This window comes from Leptonotus elevatus, chromosome 13, assembly GCF_054856555.1.
Source record: "Leptonotus elevatus isolate MCC_2025b chromosome 13, RoL_Lele_1.0, whole genome shotgun sequence".
NCBI lineage: Eukaryota > Metazoa > Chordata > Actinopteri > Syngnathiformes > Syngnathidae > Leptonotus > Leptonotus elevatus.
This window is the reverse complement of record NC_141251.1, coordinates 10759995-10779732: the sequence shown is the minus strand read 5'-3', so window position 1 is coordinate 10779732 and position 19738 is coordinate 10759995. Positions and strand designations below refer to the sequence as shown.

The 19738-nt window shown below is 39.9% G+C and overlaps 1 protein-coding gene across 3 annotated transcripts in view; it reads left to right on the top strand.

The window, feature by feature from the left end:
• Positions 1-378: 378 nt before the first annotated feature.
• cpeb3 (cytoplasmic polyadenylation element binding protein 3) overlaps positions 379-19738 on the top strand; it is a 30050-nt gene continuing 10690 nt past the window's right edge. Inside the window, exons 1-5 of one of the 3 annotated variants that reach the window (XM_086093723.1) lie at positions 379-518; positions 1759-2582; positions 10598-10682; positions 14384-14440; positions 18715-18738. In XM_086093723.1, coding sequence (XP_085949849.1) covers positions 1770-2582; positions 10598-10682; positions 14384-14440; positions 18715-18738 — 979 coding nt within the window. In that variant the 5' untranslated portion in view covers positions 379-518; positions 1759-1769. Of the gene's footprint in view, positions 519-1488; positions 2583-10597; positions 10683-14383; positions 14441-18714; positions 18739-19738 lie in introns of those variants that run through there. The other 2 variants (XM_086093725.1, XM_086093724.1) reach the window with 2 other exon arrangements.

Genomic DNA, 19738 nt, shown 5'->3' with positions numbered 1-19738 from the left:
ATGGGAACTGTAGTTTTACGACTACTTTGTCAAACTACTGTACTGCACATATATGACTAGGAGGGAATTATTGTATATCAGATAATTTGTCACATTGTTATAACCATACATCATAATGACAACATATCTACGCATACCATAGAAATATAAGACAATCACACAATTATTACCTTACAACACATTGGAATAATTCGTGTTGCTTTCTACATGTCTTGAAAACAGACAAGAAATGCATTTTTAATTGTAACTATTTTTGCATATTGTACTTTCAACATTGTTGCTCATTCAATCACAAAACATTGTAAACATTGAAATTGTAGTAAATGACAGCGCTGAAGTTCCATAAACTACAACTCCCAAAAGCCTCTGCGGCATCATCCATGCGCCGCAGTCAATCAGCTGTTGAGGCAACTGCTGACTACCTCGGAACAAGGGTTGCTCGTTTGTCATTTCTAAACCTAGGCGAGGCAAACAGAAATATATTTATCCTCCGATTCCCCAAAGGGTGAACAATCAAGGTAACTTGGCGATAGACTGACAAATGGCTGTGGTGCATGCTGCTTGTGTCGTTTTGTGTTGGGACACACATATGGATTAAAGGGGGGATTTCAAGGCAAAGCAGGTCCATGAAATGTACGCACTTCTGTAATAGTGTGCAAAGGGTTGTTTGTAAATTCATGCTGTGGCAATGCGTATAAAAAGGGTGAGGACAGTGGGTTGTTCTGATGACCTTGGAAGAGCACCTCTTGGGGGAGAAATCGCGGATTAACTGCCAGGGTGTGTGCAATGCAGGCTGTTGCGATTATGATCACACTACTGCTAAAATGTGTACATTTCTTTTGTAGTTGTTTTAAGTATATAATATAAGATATTGCCAAATTTGTAATGACTTTATTTTAAACCATTGAATGACATGACTTAACATTTAAGTCTTACTTTATTGCCTGCTGTGCCTTGTCATTTGTTGAGCCATAGTTGGATTATTTTGATCTGTTTATTGCTTTTGATCCTATAAATAAATGCAAATACGGGGTAGTCAGGTTGCACGAATTGAAATTGTTTCATGAAATGTGAAGTGTCACTGGCATTGAATGATATTTATTAAAACGCACCGTTTCTCCAGAGATCATCTGTCTCATTGCGTACTTATATGCGTGCGCTATAGCTGAATAAAAAGCCTTACTAATAAAAGGGCATCTTTGCACTGAGATTAGACTTTGTGTTGTGTCCATATTCAAAGCACACAACCGGATGCATGCGCATTAATAAAGCATTCCAGGCGCGTCTCTGTGCAGTATTTATCATGTACTAATAAGTGTGTCAATTCAAGGATAGCCTTATAACTGACCGCATGGGTCATGGAGCCTTTTAGTTTTCACCTTATGGGAGGACAGCTGTATTTACTGACGTATGCAAATGAGGACAGGGGAGGTCCTATATGCCCACACACAATCAGTTTCACGTTGCAGTTTAGAGTTTCCAGCGTCGAAGGGGAAAACGCAACGTGGCGAAATCGGGTGACTGTTTCCACGTATATGCTTCGTGGAATTCGTGGCATATATGAACCCCGCTGATAGTCTTGGGAAGTGTGCTTGCTTTCGGTTAAATGGGTGGTCGTCAAATGGGTTTTGCACTTGCACGGTCCTGCTAATGTCAAAACCTCGCCGGAGTTGCTACACTTGGACATGCGCGGCAGCCCGGCCAATGCTGTGCTGGCTGAAATATAACAATTACATGTTAAATACGTCTGTTTTGCAGCTCTTCAAAACATGCAGGATGATTTACTGATGGACAAAAACACAACCCAGGTTCACCATCAGCAAGACCCTCCTCCCTCCTCCAGCACCCCCCCGACATTGGAGCCCTCGTCCTCATCATCGGGGTCCGAGAGTCCGTCGACCGGCAGCAGCAGCGCGGACAAAGTGTCGATGGAGTCGCCGATCCTACCGGGGTTGAACTTCCACCAGCAGCCACAGGAGACCGAAGGTCTCATTTCCTCCCCGTCCTCGTCCTTCGGGAGCACTTGGTCCACGGGAAACACCAACGTCGTGGACGAAAGCTTTTTCCAGGGAATACCCTCCGTGAACGGGACAATGCTTTTCCAGAACTTCCCCCACCACGTCAACGCGGTCTTCGGGGGTAATTTCTCCCCGCAGATGGGACTCGCACCCCAGTCTCAACAGCATCAACAACCGGCGCAGCAACCCCAGCAGAGAAGATCCCCCCTCAGCCCCAACCAAGGCCTCTTACCCCCGAGAAACGCTTATCAGACTATCATGAACGCCGCTAAGGGGTCGTCTTCCTCCGTATCGTCACCGGCTTGGAATAATCACCAAAACGCCGGGTGGAGCAGCGGCTCCAACCACCCTTGGAGTGCTTTGCAGGCAGGCAGGGACCCACGCAGAGCGGTGGGGGTCGGTGTTGGAGTTCCCTCTCCCGTGAGCCCCATTTCCCCCATGAAGAAACCTTATGGCAGCAATGTTATTGCACCCCCAAAATTTCCAAGACCTGGTCCCCTGGTCCCCAAGGCCTGGAATGAGGACGTTGCCTTCAGGACTGACAGCAATATACTACCTTTCCAGGTAAACACACTCTTATTAATTGAACCCCCTTGGTTAATTTGATGTATAACAGATCATCAAAATATGCTGATTATTTTCAGATTTTGTCTAGTCCTCGAGGCTATTATTTTTATGACATTTGCCATTGCCAGAATAGCCGCATAGAAATATGTCTTTTTTTTTTGGTGCTGATTTCACAGTGTTTTAATAACAGCCATATATCACAATTTCGGTAATTCACGTTTTACATTAAGAGAGGCTAAAAAGTATAGCAGCACAGTCTTCAGTATTTAATGTTGCTTTTTATACAAGATTGCATGAATTGCATGCTGTAAATCCAATGTGTTATTTAGTCTATCAAAGGACCCAAGAACATTGAACAATTACTTGTCTAATAATTAATAGCACGACTATTGGTTCAGTATAACTCCTCTTGCAGTTTACTCCGTAGTGTTTAAATGGCATACGGTGTAATCAAAAGTATGCTGTGTATCTAGAGCAGGGGTCAGCAACCTTTCCTGTCAAAAGAGCCATTTTAGGCCAAATAAATAACCAAAAATCCGTCTGGAGCTGCAAAACATTTGAAGGCATTTTTTTCTGCCTTTTTTGCTATACATTTTCTGCCATTTGGGGCAATTTTGTGGACAGTTTATGGTAATTGTTAGGATTTCTTCTTATGTTTTTTTGGACATTTTATGGTTACTTTTTGAACATTTTCTTTTCTGTCTTTTTATTCAATTTTCTGCCATTTTTGGGCAATTTCTACAATTACGATTTTTTTTTTTTTTTTGAGATCCACAGGAGAGAGACAATAGAGCCACATGTGGCTCCAAAACCGCTGGTTGCATACCCCTGATCCAGAGTTAACAAACCAAAATAACAAGCTTCAATCATTCGCAATATTCAGTGTTATGCCAACTAGAGTGAGACGCTAAGTAAATTTCACCGAATGATGGCAACAATAGCAAGGAAAGAACAGAATTCATTTTGACTAACAACATATCAGTAATCTTGTGAGATTTTCATTTTGAAATAAAAATAAAACATCTGTTTTGAGCCCAGCTCATTTCAGGTTTCTAATAAACACTTTCTTGACATGCAAGAAGTTGTTCATTGGTAATGCATTGGCTCAAAGTGAGACGAAAGCAGGGTTTTATCCCAGACATAAAGGAAGGGCAGCACAAATCCAAGATGCAACGTTGGTTTACTGAAATAATTTTCAACCCAGTTTTTAAAGCGAAGATGCCTTATTCGGTCCTTGTGTACGTTTACAATTTACAACCACTGCATTTGTTAACTCCCAACAATTAGTGTGGAAATAAAAATCGCAAGAGGGAAAAGGGTGAGACCTTTCTGTTCAAATGACCCAAAAAAATCTCTGAAAGCTCCATAGTGATATTTAAGAGGAATGTACGCTGTTGACAACCTGTTTACATTAGATCTATGGAGATATACGCACTTTTCATAGGCTTCATCTGTTCGCTTGTATGATCAAATTCAAGACCGTTTCAGGGGCCACCTTTCTCAGCTCGGCATATCCAATTGCAAGCAGACTGTTGCCAATACTGACTTGCTTTTCACACATGGCCAGCCTTTTTCCCCTTCGTTTATTTATTCTGACCACAAAATAAATCACCATAAAAAGGAAGCCGAGTGCTCTTCCTTAAATCTAAAGATGACTTGGCACTTTGTGTGATTAAACATGGATGTGGAAAAAAATAGAGCATAAGTCGAACCTGTTAGTGATGTAATGATTACATATTGTGGGTACATAAAAACACAACGTGCAAATGGAGGTGTGAGATTAAACATTTACTCTTTTAGAGAAAATATTTATTTCAGTGTCACTACGAAGTTGTATATTATTGGTCGAATAAGAGTATTGTACATATTGTAAGTAACTGATGAATGACTTTGGTGTCACTGTTAAGTAAAATAGCTTCTCTTTGCCACAAACACTGGAGGGAAACCAAATCAAAATTACGTAGCAACTTTCCATTCACACTCAACTGACCTCTTGCCAATACCAAGATATGGTTTAGTTGTATACATTTCTTTGCGATTGGCTGGCAACCAGTCCTCTTGCTCGATGTCTGATGAGATAGGATTCAGCTCAACTGCCACCTTAACTCATTCACTGCCATAAATTCATAAAAAAAAAATAATAATAATAATTCTGGGTGACAGGCGATTAATTTTTTAAATTGTAATTAATCACATGACTTCACTAATTAACTCACGAATAATCAAACATTTTATACCTGTTCTAAATGTACAATATAAAAAAATCTAGGTTTTCATGCTCTTGACAAAAGTGGGCAAAAAAATGTTAAACTAAAAGAAATAGTTCAAATGATTATTTGACGTTTATAGCCGTCAATGGCAGTGATTATTACAAATTCAGGGAGTCATGCGATTACATTTTTTTTAATTGTAATTAATCGGTTTTCATACTCTTGTTAACAATGTCAATGGCAGTGAACGAGTTAATGAGGACAAAAGGTATAAAAATGGTGGTTTGGATTGCTCAATTGTAAATACTTTAACATTTCAATGTTCAATATGTCCTACCTATCCTTGAAAGGCATTGATTTGTGGTTGTGTCCGTGATGAGTGTATTACCTTTGTGTGTGAAAACAAGTCCCAAGTCCATCATTAGAAGATGCCATACAATATTTTACAGCTATGACCTAATTATCAGCATATATTTGCAATAACCCACTAGCAATAACTTTTACACAGTATATAGTATTTTCCTAGAGGGCCTGCGGGTGCCTCACTGATGTCATCTGAGCCAAAGCTCACACCTAACTGCTTAACAATTACAGCCATAATTGGACAGGAGTTATCACCATGATGCAAGGTCAGGGTGCCACATGTCAACTGGTTTGTTTACTGAAGTGAAACCCGGGCAAATTGCTGAGCCAAGCAGCAGGCGGGGCCACAGCCGTCGCACAATGTCACACGGAGAGCTCATGGTGACATGACAGGTGTGCCTGTTGAGGTTGAGAAGATTTCATGTTTTCCAGACTACGCTTTTTTTTTCTTTTCTTTTTTTACTGTTTACGAGAGAATTGGCCTATCCCACGACAAAAACCTAGTAATGTTTTTTTTTCACTCAGAAATACTAAGTACATTTTAGAAGGATTTTTTTTAGAGTGCATTTTACTTGTTTATTTTTATTTAGTTTAGTTTAAAAAAAGGGATACAAGGGTTGAGGAACAAACTCACGACCTTCAGTTTGGGAGACAGCCACTCTACCACCTGAGCTATGCCACTCCTACTGTTTGCTAATATTCAAAAGGAGACAAAAAACATAGTTTTTGCTCTCTTGGAGGTACGGAGATTCCAGCTGACTGGAGCGATATACTAACACACATTAGGAGCGGCATGGATCAAGGAGTAGATTGCGGATTAGATTGAGGAACAAACCCACAACCTGAAGTTGTGGGTTTGTTCCTCAACCCTTGAGTGACTTTATTAAAAAAAAAAAAAAAAAAAAATCTCTCCTTGTAAAATTTACTTAGAATTTCTGAGAAAAATCTTTAATATTTTTTTTTTCATGGGATTGGCAAATTCTCTCGTAAAATTTAGTCGAAATATTTTACTTTCTTCCAAGTGTAAATTTTACTCTGTTTCGAGTAGGACCAGAATAGACTCTTTGTAGAGTAAAATGTGTTCTACAAAATTTACTATGTAGTTGTTGTAATTAGTCGGAGCCCAGTGTTTGTCGCAGCGTTTTACGTAGAGCGAGTTTGGACTAGCAATAAACATTTTTATAAGCATTTTGACGCTCACAGGAAGATGTACCTGATTTGTAAAAAAAATAAGTCTTCTTTCAGACTGATACTCAACAAAATATTGAAATTAAAAGTACTGTTGGCAATAGGTGTAAAATTAGCGGAGACCACCGTATTTGAAAGAGGGTTTGTGCTTAAGTAACACTGATGGTTTTCACCTTTGGCAGAGCACTGCAAACACAAAATGAAGCTTGAAGGGAATTAGAAGTGAGTCGAAGAGGTAAACAAACATTACTGAGTTGCAGAAAATAAATTGCTCCACTAATTTAGTGAAAGCAGCAACTGCTTGAAAGGTATGACTTGTTTAATTTAACTGGTCTCGGGTGTGAGGCAATTGAATGCATGTGTCCATCCTTTGTATTATTTCGTTTAAAACTTGGACCAACCCACCTGGAAAAATTACTCTGGGAATGGCCAGCTCCAAATGTCACAAGGCGCTGAAATGATCCTGATGCAAGTAAAATTCAGCATCAAAAGGAGTTTTGCCATAGGTGGTATGGCAGGACTCCTTCTTGTGACTGCCTCCAAGTCAGCCCCTTAGCTCATTCAGTAGTTCCAAAATGGCTTTGCTGAATAGATCGTTTTTGTTTCCCGGTGTATCGAAAATGTTCACAGTAGCTGAAAATAGTCCTCGCAGAACGTGCAAAATTAAATTGCGCAGGAATTTTGCCTATTTGGCAGACACAATCCTCCTTGCGCCAGCTTCCACATTGACTTGCATGAGCAGTTATGCCAGTTATGCCCATGTATGCATACTTTTAGTAAATCAGGCCCTGAGTGATTTTCAAATGCTGCAGGTGGAATCTTACATCCCTTGTCCTCGAATGTGTACTGGTCGGCTCCACTTTAAAGGTGGGGAATGTGTGGAATTCTTCTTAGCAAATGGGTGTGAGGCTTAAGTCACAAAGTCACATGACCATCTCTGGGATACCCTGTTACGAATAGATGGTAGTTGTTATCTGATCTCATGTCAGCTTCAAACCAAGAGTCAAATGTTGTCTGGTGGTCATGCAAAGCAGAAGGAGTTTTAATGAATTTGAGGGTGTAGTCGAGGACATTTACACCAGAGAGTAAACATGGTGTAACTTGTTTTCCAGGATCTTATTTTGCATTATGTTGCTCCTGTAGAGTAGCTGCTCGTTTAACCTTGTCCTTCCACTTTGTTTGATTATAACACACTTAATCGTCACATCTACAAATTGTAAGTTCAAACTCGACCGTGCAAAGCGAAAGCCATATATCAACAACACCCAGGAACGCTCATCTGACATATACGCTGATGCACAGTGGAAAAGTGTGCTGCGGTCTGACGAGTCCACATTTCAAATTGCTTTTGAAAATCATAGACTTTGTTGTCTTCCAGGCCAAAGAGGAAAGGTTTCTGGGTTATCGGTGCAAAATTCAAAAGCGAGCATCTGTGATGATATGGGGGTGAGTCAGTTCCCATGGCATGGGTAACTTGCACATCTCTGAAGCAACATACTGTATGTTGCCATCCAAGCAATGTCTTTTTCAGGGACAATGCCACGCCACATTTTGCATGCGTTAAAACAGTGCAGCTTGTGCACGCACACACGCACATGTACATACACACCCACATACAAAATAAAAATTAATAAAAAAATATATATAATAATAATAATTAAAAAAAAGAGAGCAATGATGATGACATGTCAAATCGATACAAGTACTAGACTAGCCTGCCAGCAGTCCAGACCTGTCTCGCATAGAAAATGTTATAAAGCGCAATTATGATGTACAAACTATGACAGAAGAGACCCTTACGTGGAAAGAAAGGGGAAATAATTCCATTTACAAAGCTCAGTTCCCAAACGTTTGAGTGTTGTTCAAAGGAACAGTGATGTAACACAGTGGTAAGTATGCCCTTGTTCATTTCAAAATGTTCAGCAGTTTGAACATTAAATATCTTGTCTTTGTTGTGTATTCAGCTGAATATAGGTTGAACAATATTTGCGAATGGTTGTATTCTGCTTTTGTTAAATTACAAACAAAACAAAACAATGCTCTTGCTAATTATTATCTCCCATGTGCTTGTGTATCTTGTTATTGAGGGAAGACCAGCTGACCCTTCATTCCGACGTCTTGGATCCTTATGTTTTATTATGTAATATTTGTATATTATCTGTTTAGGTCACTGGACCAGATTGAGCTCCATGACCCCGCCGCCCCCCTACTGTGTGCATCCACACTGATCACTGAGGAGGGGAGGGCAAGGAAACTAAAAGCTCAGCGTTTTAAGTATTTAGCGTTTGTACCAAGTGGGCAGATTTTTATCTGCGTGGTGCTGTCGCGTCCAGGGTGCGAGTGAATAACGCTTTTGAATGCTCAGCCTAAAGCGTCACAATAGCGTTGGTGTGCAAACAATGCTGCTTGAGCTTGGGCTGCCCAGCCTGGAGCGAGACACTCTCAGGGCCTCACCTTTGGCACACATGTCACCCTAATGCATCCATTCACAGACAGTAGGCGTTTGATCAGCTGCGAGTGCTCGGTTTGACCTTGAGCCATTGGACATAGTATTGATTATTGTTCTGGTTTCCGAGGGGGTAGGGTCGATGTGCCTCACAAGATCAGAAAGCTGATTTGTAGATTTTTTTTTTCATCACAAGGACAGAATGTGCAGCACATGATTAGTCATCTGTGCTAACTAAAGACCAGAACGAATCCCTCCGTGATGCACGATAACTAGACCCCCCGCACCCCCCTCCCCTTCTCTATTACATAAAACCAGTCAGACCTTTCGATTGGTTTCAGCTTTAATTATCATGGCCAAGAGTAATGCCAACCACTCCTCTCAAACCACTTTGCCACCAAGATGGAACATCCTGGTTTATTTGATCCTCAACAACTTGCACTAAGTAGCGAGATTCAGTAGTGAAAAGTTTGTCTCTTTGATTAGATCAGAATGATGCGGAAACACATTGACAAATAATTCGTCCAGCCATCCACTTTTCATGCCAGGGTCGAGGTTCAGCTGAATTCGAGCAAGAGGTAGTAGGGTCAAGTAATTATTTATGAAACAACATTCGCTTTGTGTTATAGCAAAGTAAAGTAGGGTTTCCTGACCTTTTCTATGCCCCAGGACTAGTGATAGACAATAGATGATAGATGTTATTTTCAAGGCCGATACGGATAGCGATTATTAGTAGTCAAGGAGGCAGTTAACCGATATTTCAGGCCAATATTAATTTGCGGTTTAAGAGAAAATATTAGATGTCAAAATTGAAAAAATTGCAGGGCGCTTCCAGGGTCATCACCATGTGTAAAATAAATACCGGTAGTTCCCTAAAGTTTTCTACTCTTCTACTGTACTTATATTTAAAAAAAAATAAAAAGTGTAGGGAGTTCCCAATGTCAGCATAATTTTGTATAAAGTGAAGATTTAAATCAATGAAAAGTTCCCTGTATCTCACTGAGCGACAAACACATGCGAAAGTAGCTCTGTTGGGGTTTTCGCCAGGATTCGTAAAACTTTTTCAAAAGATCTTCGCAGATAGTGAAAAATTGTCTGAATATGTTCAAAATGTCTTTATGACAAGTAAAAACTGTATGTGAACATCTGACAAATCCTGATGAAAACCCTAAATTCACTACGTTCGCAAGCATTCACCGCTCAGTGAGATACCAGCTCGATCAACCTTTAGATTCTCAAAAAGGCCGATAATCGGCCTACCCCTACCCAGGACACTAAACGTTTATGGTAAAATAATTTAGCATTTTGTTGGTTTGCACCTTTTGACAATTGACTCTCACAATTCGAGAACATACCTGTGCCTTCTGGCCATGGAATAGGTACGAGCATTTACTTTGAAATCCAATTAGTACTCCATTGGGTGCATCAGTGTAGTTTGTACATTCAGGGACACCGTACCCCTATTTCTGACTGTAACCTTCATTTATTTATTTAAAAACACACAAGGAATTTGTCATCACGGTCACAAACTATCCTTGTAACACCAAAAATAATAATGACTAACAGGGTGACAGAGCAGGAAGTCTGGTGTTTTGCTAAATTAGCACCCTGGCTTTCAACAAGAAAACATGAGGAAGTGGAAAAAAAATAGGCCCAATCATGTCAATGGTCAGGTGGTCTGCAAGTATAATTTCACATTATTGCTGGTACTATGATATGTCCTATGTTCATTTTGTATTTTGAAATGTGCCACTAGAGATTATGACCACTGTTCTCTCTCTCTCTGTCTTTGTTTTATGTTGTAGGACCGGAATCGGCCCTTTGACGCATTTAATTTGCACTCTTTGGAGAATTCCTTAATGGATATGATAAGGACTGACCATGACAAAGGTAATACTCACCCTGCTGATGGCCCACCAATGACTATCGCTGATATTTTGTGGCGGAATCATTTTGCAGGTTAGGAATATTCATATGTCCGCGTTTATACTGTATGTATGGGTTGTGGGTTTTGTTTTGTCTCATTACACCCAGTTTCTTATCACTCCTGGATATGTATCTGCATTTTCTGATTGAAACTAATACAACTGATTAAATGTTTGACCTTCAAATGTCTGCATCATGATTAATGTTAATGAGCCAATTATTCTTCCCTTCCTTTTCATCCGTATTTACTTATGTTTACTTTGCATTTTTTTGATGGTGATTATGGCCAAGTGACGAGTATTTGTTAGCTAATTAAAGTAACAAGTAACAGTGTGGCGAAGGAATTAAGATGTTAGTAACTGTGATTGTGAGCCTAATGATGCATGCATTTGGCCCACTTTACGTCTTTTAGTGTGTACCTAATGTATCTCCAAAGATTTTCTTTTTTTTTTCCACTGAGAGAGCTCAGTATTTTTTTTGTATGTGCGTGTGTGTGTGCTCATTAATTTACCTAAAACCTATTTAAAAATCCCATACCGTTCACCTAACCTGAATACTTCAGAATCCAGGTAGTCTTGAAGTTGTCAGGAGACCCGAGGAAGGATCAAAGAAAAGAAAAGGAAGAACTCTGACTTTTGAACATTGTTACAATTCACTCTTTAAAGTCGGACATGAGATAGCTCTGTCTTTCGCCAGATTTCTGAAATGCAGCATACAGTTCAATTTCACTTGTGATCAGATCACTCATGAAGCCTACACAGAGAAAAACAAATGCAGCTAGCTAATATCTATATTTCCATATTTTGGTATCTGATGTCTGAGATATCACATCACAGTAACTCACACACTCCTGGTGTTAGTAGTTACCTACTTCCTCCATCATACTAAGAGCAGTTATCGAAAAATTACAATCACAATTACTATTGTGGTTGTCATGTAGAGTTCACAAAAGATTACAAAGAGAAGAAGTTTATGAGTTAATTACAGAGCAACTTTTTGTGTTTATACTACGGATTTTTTATTTTTTTAATGAGTGCCATTTAAAAAATAAAATAAAAATAAATAAACCCTTCTCATTAATTGATAGGCTATTTTTGGGCTTTGCCTGTGAATGATTGATTCCAGTCTTTGTTCTTGTTTATGCTATAGAATGGGCGTTGCTAGCAAGCACAAGTCATCAGAAGTAGAGGGCGAACAAATACTGCTGCTGTTTGACTTTGTACATTGTTGACAAAAGCATTGATCCGTAGATATGAGTTGACACGAGGTTTTTATCGGGAGCAAAACAAGCCTGGCAGGCACAACACAAGTCAAATGAATCGTAGCCACCAGTAGCCTGTTTACAAATTGTCAGACCGGGAATGTTGCGCCACTGTTACGCTTCGTTGCTCCATTTGGGTCACGTGTGAGTGGACTGTGTCAGATTAATTTTGCCATGCGGCCATTCTGTGCATAAAGTAATCTAAAAATGTTGGCAAATGGGGAAAGTAAGTCAATAGGGACTCTGCTTTACTTTGGGGAGGGGGGGGGGGGGGAGGGGGCGGGGGGTCATGCTAAATAAAATTGAGGTGAAAGGTCAATGTTAGCTTGCCTGACATGTTGGAATTGACCTCATAACCTTTTAGCACATTACTCTGAGATGAGGGAAGTCCCTGTACTTTAAACAACATTTAATGACTGCACACAGATAAGATGATGGGTTTGGCTGTGTTAAAGGTTAGATTGCAACCAATAAATCCTACTGCGTTATGATGGAAAATTGATGGCTTGTGCAATCACGACTGGGCTAATTCCACCCAGCAACAAAACAAGTTTGCTTAGCTTGTCTTCATAGTGAATAAAGTTTGCAGGTCCCGATCTCATTGAAAGCTCCATTTTCAATGAAAAACCGTGCCAACAGGCGCAACTGGATTCTCAAACTCCCAGATAACAACAGCTATAAAAGACATCCCATACTTTTATTTTTTAAATAATTTTGACTCAAATGGTTAATTAAAGTGTTGCTTCCATGGAAAGAAACTTTCTCTTTTCCATTGTGTAGCTAAATCAATTTCACTATGTTAATGTTCAAATTCTGGGTTGTTGGTTCAAGTGTACATGCGAGCAACTTGAAAGTAGGTCATGCTGACAAATGGGGAAAATAACTCTGTCTTTCCAGCCATGTCAGGTGCTTCTCACTAGGTATTGTTTTCTTTTTTCTTTTTTCTACAGTACAGTATTCCATTGATGCTGACTACCCTGGTCCTACTCAACATGATGCAGCTTAGGGGAGCAATGTGGCCACATTTTTCCATTACACATTGTGCTATTGTCATACCCAAGCTCGTTGGCGGTTTTGCTCCCATTTTCCATGAGGTGTACTAAAAAATGTATTGTACACAAAAAGCAGATTTGTTGCTGGCGTCGCTTGTTTAATAAGAACAGGAGAGGTTACAGATTATCCATTGCAGAAAATGGGTTGTGTGTGTAAGGGTCAATCGCCTGGTGTGAATCTATTTTTTTTTGTTTGTTTTTGTTTTTGCTATTCTCCAGTTCAGTTGCTTCAACGATTGGTGTGCCAATGGAGAGAACATGCACCCACTACACAGAGATTCATATAATTGGCTGTTATGCTTCAGAATCAACCATAGAAGGTCGTTATTTGACCTGAAAGGAGAGCTAAGCATAGAACGAGTTGTGTTATCCTCAGTAGTAACACTAACTGCCATCACGTTTAGCAATTGTGTAATTCGTCTGTGAGGGAGCCGAACTAGAGCTGCAGTCCCAACTTGGGGGCCCCTTTTGCCTTTCCTCTCAACTTCTTGGGGAAGCAGATGGCAGATGGCCAGAACTATTTTAAGGTGTCAGGAAAGCAACTGCCCCCCCCCCCCCCAAATTGCTCTTATGGAAGATGGATAGACAGGCACAGACAGCAGTGTTTGCTCTCCTATCAGGAAATGATTCAGTGACACATCCGAGTCATTCATGTGTGTAGTTTTTACTTTATGATCCTGTGTTCTCAACTTATTGGATTTACCTCAGGATTCTCTCACAATAATATGCATACCCATTTGTCCATCCGTTTTCTACACCATACGTCCTCATTAAGTGACTTTGGGCTGGTGGTGGTGGTGCACACACAAACCAAATACGATAGTGTAAGGTGGCTTTCGACTTGCAGTCCTCCCTCTATATTGCTATACTGATTTTCAACTCGGCCTAACTTCTTAGAAAACTTGCCTGCAAGCTAGGAAGAGGCCATCCTCTCTTTTCAACTATGTTAGGCCTGCAGCCAAACCCAGTAACTTTTAACACGCCGTCTTGTTTGCACAACACCAGCCTATAACATGCAGCTGGTCCGACTCACATTAGGGTTAATTCCACAACAGCATCTTATCAGCCCTCTGCAAAAAATGGGCTGACTAGATTCCTAAGGACTTATTGAATCATGATGTATATGGCATTATATTAATATTGATGTTTATGAATGTGCATATCAAAGATGTGACAACAAGTAAATGACCGTTTTCTAATATTCACACAGGATGTGTATTCATTTCATGGACAGTATTTTTTCGTTTGCTTTTCTCCTATAGTCAGTTGTAGCAAAAGAGGTGCAACAAATGCCTATCAAGCTGCTTTCCTTTTTTTGTTGACACTGTTTTTTTTGTTTTTACCTTTCCCAGGACGTATGGGCATTAACTTTCATCATCCCGGAGCTGAACACATAATGCCACTGAACAGTAAGTATCATTTCATTGCGATGTCCTCCTTTTGGAGAATTTTAGCTAAGAACAGGTGCTTTGTAATATATTAGCATTGCACTTATATTTTATTCCCTCATGCAGGCGTGGTTTTATTTACTCAGTTGCAAAGAGGACCAGGCATGTATTTGAGGGAAGGCATCCATTTGTGGTACGGAGGTGTAATTAGTACAAATGCTTTTGTATGGGTGGAGCAAGACACTAATGACCGTTGATTGGTCCACAGAGAATCGTTACTTCAGTGTTACAATGTGAATGGAATGTGTACCTGGTTCACATTATTCGTGTCTCTTTGCATGGCCTTTTGTTTCTGGTTCATGTAAAAAAATGTGGTCAGAGGCAGAATGAAGTATTTGTTGTGATTTGTGGTTATTCAAGTTTGCCACTTTTGCTTTCGAACTATGTTGATGTGCATTTCATTTTTTATTTAGTTTTGACCTTATACTCACGAGTTTGTTTGGCTAAAGAATAAAGGCTTGTTTTTATGTAATATCAAGACTTGGTGGCTTTGCGTCTCAGAAAGGAATGACACAGATTGGAAGGAAAACAAAAGTACTTAAAGGGAAAAAAAATGAATCCAGTGAGTGAGACTTTTGTGTTTCTTGTATACTCCACCACCCACTGTGGAAAATCTTACCAAATTACTGTAGTGTACCAAATTGAATGGTTCTGCTTGGTGGAAACATTGCTCTGGCAAACCCCTTAGAGTGGAGGCCACCGGTTGGGGATTTCTGAGGTTGTCAGAAAACCTCAAGGACTGATCGAGGACTGCTCACAAAAAATGTTTTCCCCTTCAAAATAATTTCCCTGGAGTCTTCTGCCTTGCCTTCTTGAACTCCTGCAAGGATTCTTCCGGGAACAAAACAAACATGATCTCTTTGTTGATGATCTGTAGTTTCTTGCGGTTTGAAATCTATCTTACCATGACGGCAGTTCCAGAACTTTTCTGACACGCCTCATGCGGTGGTCCCTAACCACAGTGATCCGTGCCACGAAACATTTGGTGCACCTGCTTACCCTTTATTTGGGCCTGGGTTCCCTGACACCATAAACCAAGGATGAACCATTTCGCACACATGACCTGTGAATAGCATTTCTATAAATAGCCCTACATGTAAGACTAGAATCTACTAGTGCTGGTGCTGGTCTACCAGCATGCAGATGACCAGCCAGATCAAGAAATCAGGTTTTCATCCCATTTGCTTTCCCCACTGCTGAGCCCATACAGGGCACGCCCTTCTAATAAATGCATTAATTAGGTTTGAGTCGAGTCTCCAAGCTGTGAGACGTCGTAACCGAAGAACCTTTACCAGATAGCCCTTGAAGTGCGGCATAAAGTGTCTAGTCTGTGATGTGGCATTGGTGAGTGCGGCTCATTTGACAGAGTAATAAACGTGTCAACTTGAAGCTGTGCAAATCAGGACACATCAAACTCGGCACGTCCAAAGAAAATCACCCAATTTAATTTCACACCAGATGAGATGTAGTCTCAACCCATTACTTATCTCCATCCCCCTTCATGAGATTGCACCCTGTGCTGTGGTTTCTGTCTGTTTCCCTGGTTGCTAGGCGACTTTGTTATAGCCGAGGCTAGGGGAGAAAGGGCAATACTGCAGACAGCCTGCCCAGGTTTTGGGGGATTGGAGAGTCAGATCTTTTTTTAATGAAAACGTTGTGAAGGAGAGGAGCCTCAGAGACAACATATTCCGTGAGAGTGATCCCACAATGGCCCCCTTGTAATGCAAAGGTCCGTATTTGTTTTGGAGGTAAGGAGCCAAAAAACCTCTTTCCTCTCCTGACGTTAGCATTTAGTGAAACTTTTATTGTTTGTTTTTGGTCAGACAAGATAAACTGAATTTTAGTCATCTCGTGAGGAAAATTCTACCACTGCCAGTGCCATGTTGTAAATCATTGTCCACTCACTCTCTGAAGTGAGCTTCAAGAATAACAAAGTAAAGTGAAGTGATAGTGGCCGAGGCCATATGTTATCTTCTAAGGTTGTGTTTTTGTCTTTATTTTTTTAGGTAATTGTGCATATGTTGTACTACACCCCCCCCCCCCCCCCTTCCACTCTCATGAGCTATTGTAACACATAAACAAGTATTCCCTGTGAACTTATCAACCCTCCAGCAAAACTGATTTGTACCATAATAGGTTGACTGGATTTTTAAAATAAAAAAAACAGACTACAATTTCGCTGGAAATCAAATATACAATGAATCACTAGGAATTATTTATAACAAATGTAATTGCTCGTCAATCTGGTTGTGTTATTACTTTAGCTAACGTTAAAGACTATCTTTCAACAGCTGTAAATAAAAGCAATGCATTCACCATTATCCAACCTTTTCTGCTTGGTTCCGACATCTATTGGTAGCTGGCTGTGCCGTTTACCTTGCACAGGTCCCGCATTGTAACATTGAAAATATGTTGCCAGAAAAGCTCCGCTTACGTTGGGTCTGACCCAAGACCGCAGCATTGGGAGAGTAGGACTACATTTTCCATTATTCTTAGACAACGGAAGCAGGAAGTAGCTCTAGTGCTGGTGTCACAAAAACCACTGATCTGAATATATGACTGGATAGCCGATGGGCCTAGACTTTTGAAGCTGAAATTTCGCCATATTGCTCATACCATCCTATACATTTACAGTATCGAAATTGGAGAACATTTAAGACAGTACTTAGTAGAAACAGCATGATTTATGATTTTTTTATGTAATAAATTTTACAGGAGGAAACTTGTATATTTTTTTTAATTGAAGAATTATAACTGTAATTCAACAAAAGATGCCTCTGCCAAATCTAATATTGGGGTCTAAAGAACAGAGTAATGAAAGAAAAAGAGGGTCTTCAAAGCAGCAAATACCATCTACTTGTTATTATTATTATATATATATTTTTTAACTTGTTAAAAAATAGTGACCATCCCGCCACAAACCCCCAAACCGCCCCCGGCCCTATACTAACCTACGAGCTGTGTATGTCTAATTTGTACGTATACCGTATAGTTTATACAGTAGTCTGCTCACGAGATGGGAGGAGCAAGATGGCCGCCCTGTCGCTTCAACGGCTTGCACGACGGGCGTGTATCAGCTATCCAGTCATATATTCAGAGCAGTGCACAAAAACACACCTGCTAGGAATTCAACATATAAATTCCTTTCGAATTGGTGTATCGTATGAATCGCTATGGCAACTCTGTGATTGACATTTGCATAACCCAAACAATTGGGTTGATAACTAAACTTTAAAAAAAAAAAGAAGAAGAAGAAGAAAAAGACGAGAAGCCAGGACGGGACCTGGGTAAAAGTGGGCTGGTCACCCTAACCATAACACATGCTGGAAAGTCAATGCGGGACAATTATACCAGAGACATTGTGAACTGTTCCAAAATAAATATCACGCTACTACTTGGGTGGTGTTGCTAAGCAGTCTTGTGTGTAGCACGTTAGTCGCATTATTATGTTCCCAGCATAAGAAGTAGATGTTATCGGGTGACTTATTTAGTAGACTCGAAATCTGGGGTGGGCAACAGGAAAACGACAGTAATAGCTGTCTAGGGACATGCTAACTTGAATTGTGTTTCATCTTGATTTAATGTCTTTGTACTGTATAATGTGTAAGATACTGCTACTTGTGTAAGGTACTGTTTTCTAGGTCTGCTCCAGATGTTATTCAAATTAAAAGCTGTAGCTTTGACTTTCCATTGATTTAAACTAGAGCCTTAATGTCCATCATGCTGCTCTCACTCACTGTGGGAAGTTTCCACTCATCTACAGGCTCCCATTCCTGACGAGAAAGCAAATTGTAATATTTCACCAAGGTCCTGATAATGACTAACTAGCTCTACATCAAGTCATGCGTGTACTCGGCTTTATTGTCCCATTTGTGAATAAACACAGAAGATTAGCATGAACGTCCGCCATTGCTGGTTCATTAAGCTTAGATGACAATGTCCGGTAATGCGTTACGCCGCTAAACATGTCGGCCATTTCCATGACAAAACCTTCACCTGCGTGCCTGTTGCTAGGGCAGATGCAGCAGTTTGCAACCAGCAGTATAAAAATCCTCCTCTTTCAGTTGAACAAGCTGAGGTGTGGCCATCTGTGTTTTTCTTGTTACCTTAGCGATGTTCCTGGATTGTTATTTCCACAAAATATCTCTGTATCTCTCCTCTACCTGTGTTAATGCCCCATACAATCCCCCCCCCCTCTCCTCTGTCTTTGTTTCCCTCACTCTCCTGACAAGCAGCCCGGAGCTTTGGCCGCAGAAGAGGTAATGTGGAGCTCTCTTCTGGGCTTCTGCTTGCTTTGCCCGCTACTGTATGTCTCTTGAAAGATGAAAGGCGCCTCTCATGAGTTGTGATTGATAAAAATGTATCCAAATAAATGCATTTTCATTGAATGAAAAAAAAAATCATGATGACAAACAAATTATTTACTTGGGGGTGATGCATCTCAGCAATTAGAAGCAAACTCTTGAGATACTGTTTGACTTTAGTTCTTCCAAAGTGAATTTTGGGGCTTTCGAGAAAGTCCACACTGACATGGAGATGATTAACTCATTCACTGCCATTGACGGCTATAGACGTCAAAAAATAATTTGAACTATTTCTATTAGTTAAACATTTTTTTAACAAGAGTATGAAAACCTATAAAAAAAAATGTATTGTACATTTAGAACAAATATCAAATTTGTGATTAATCGTGAGGTAACTAGTGAAGTCATGCAATTAATTACGATTAGAATTTTTCATTTTTAGGCGATTACAATTTTTCAATTGTTAACTCATGATTAATCATAAATGTTATATCTGTTCTAAATGTAAAATAAAATAAAAAAATCTAGTTTTTCATACTCTTGTTACCAAAAGTGGAAAACATTTTTTTTTACTAGAAATAGTTTAAATGAATTTTTGACACCTATAGCCGTCAATGGCAGTGAATGAGTTAATTTGATTACAAATGAGTAACTCTCTAGCAATGTAGAGCTCATTTTCTTCTCTATGCTTTTGAACTGCTGCAATTAATCTGTTAGCAGAAATATTAAGGGCTTCAATATGATTGGTTTCAATAGCCAGCAACCTCTGCACTGTTTAGTAACAGCTACATTTAGTTAGTTCTTCTAAACGTGCATATCACATCCACTCAAAAACTAGCATAGTCATTCAATACACTTTAGCAATGGTAAGATACTGCTTTTCCACTGCCTAGTGCCAATTCCTCAGTAATGAATCACTGACTGTCCTAAAAGTCATTTGAAGTCACGATATGTG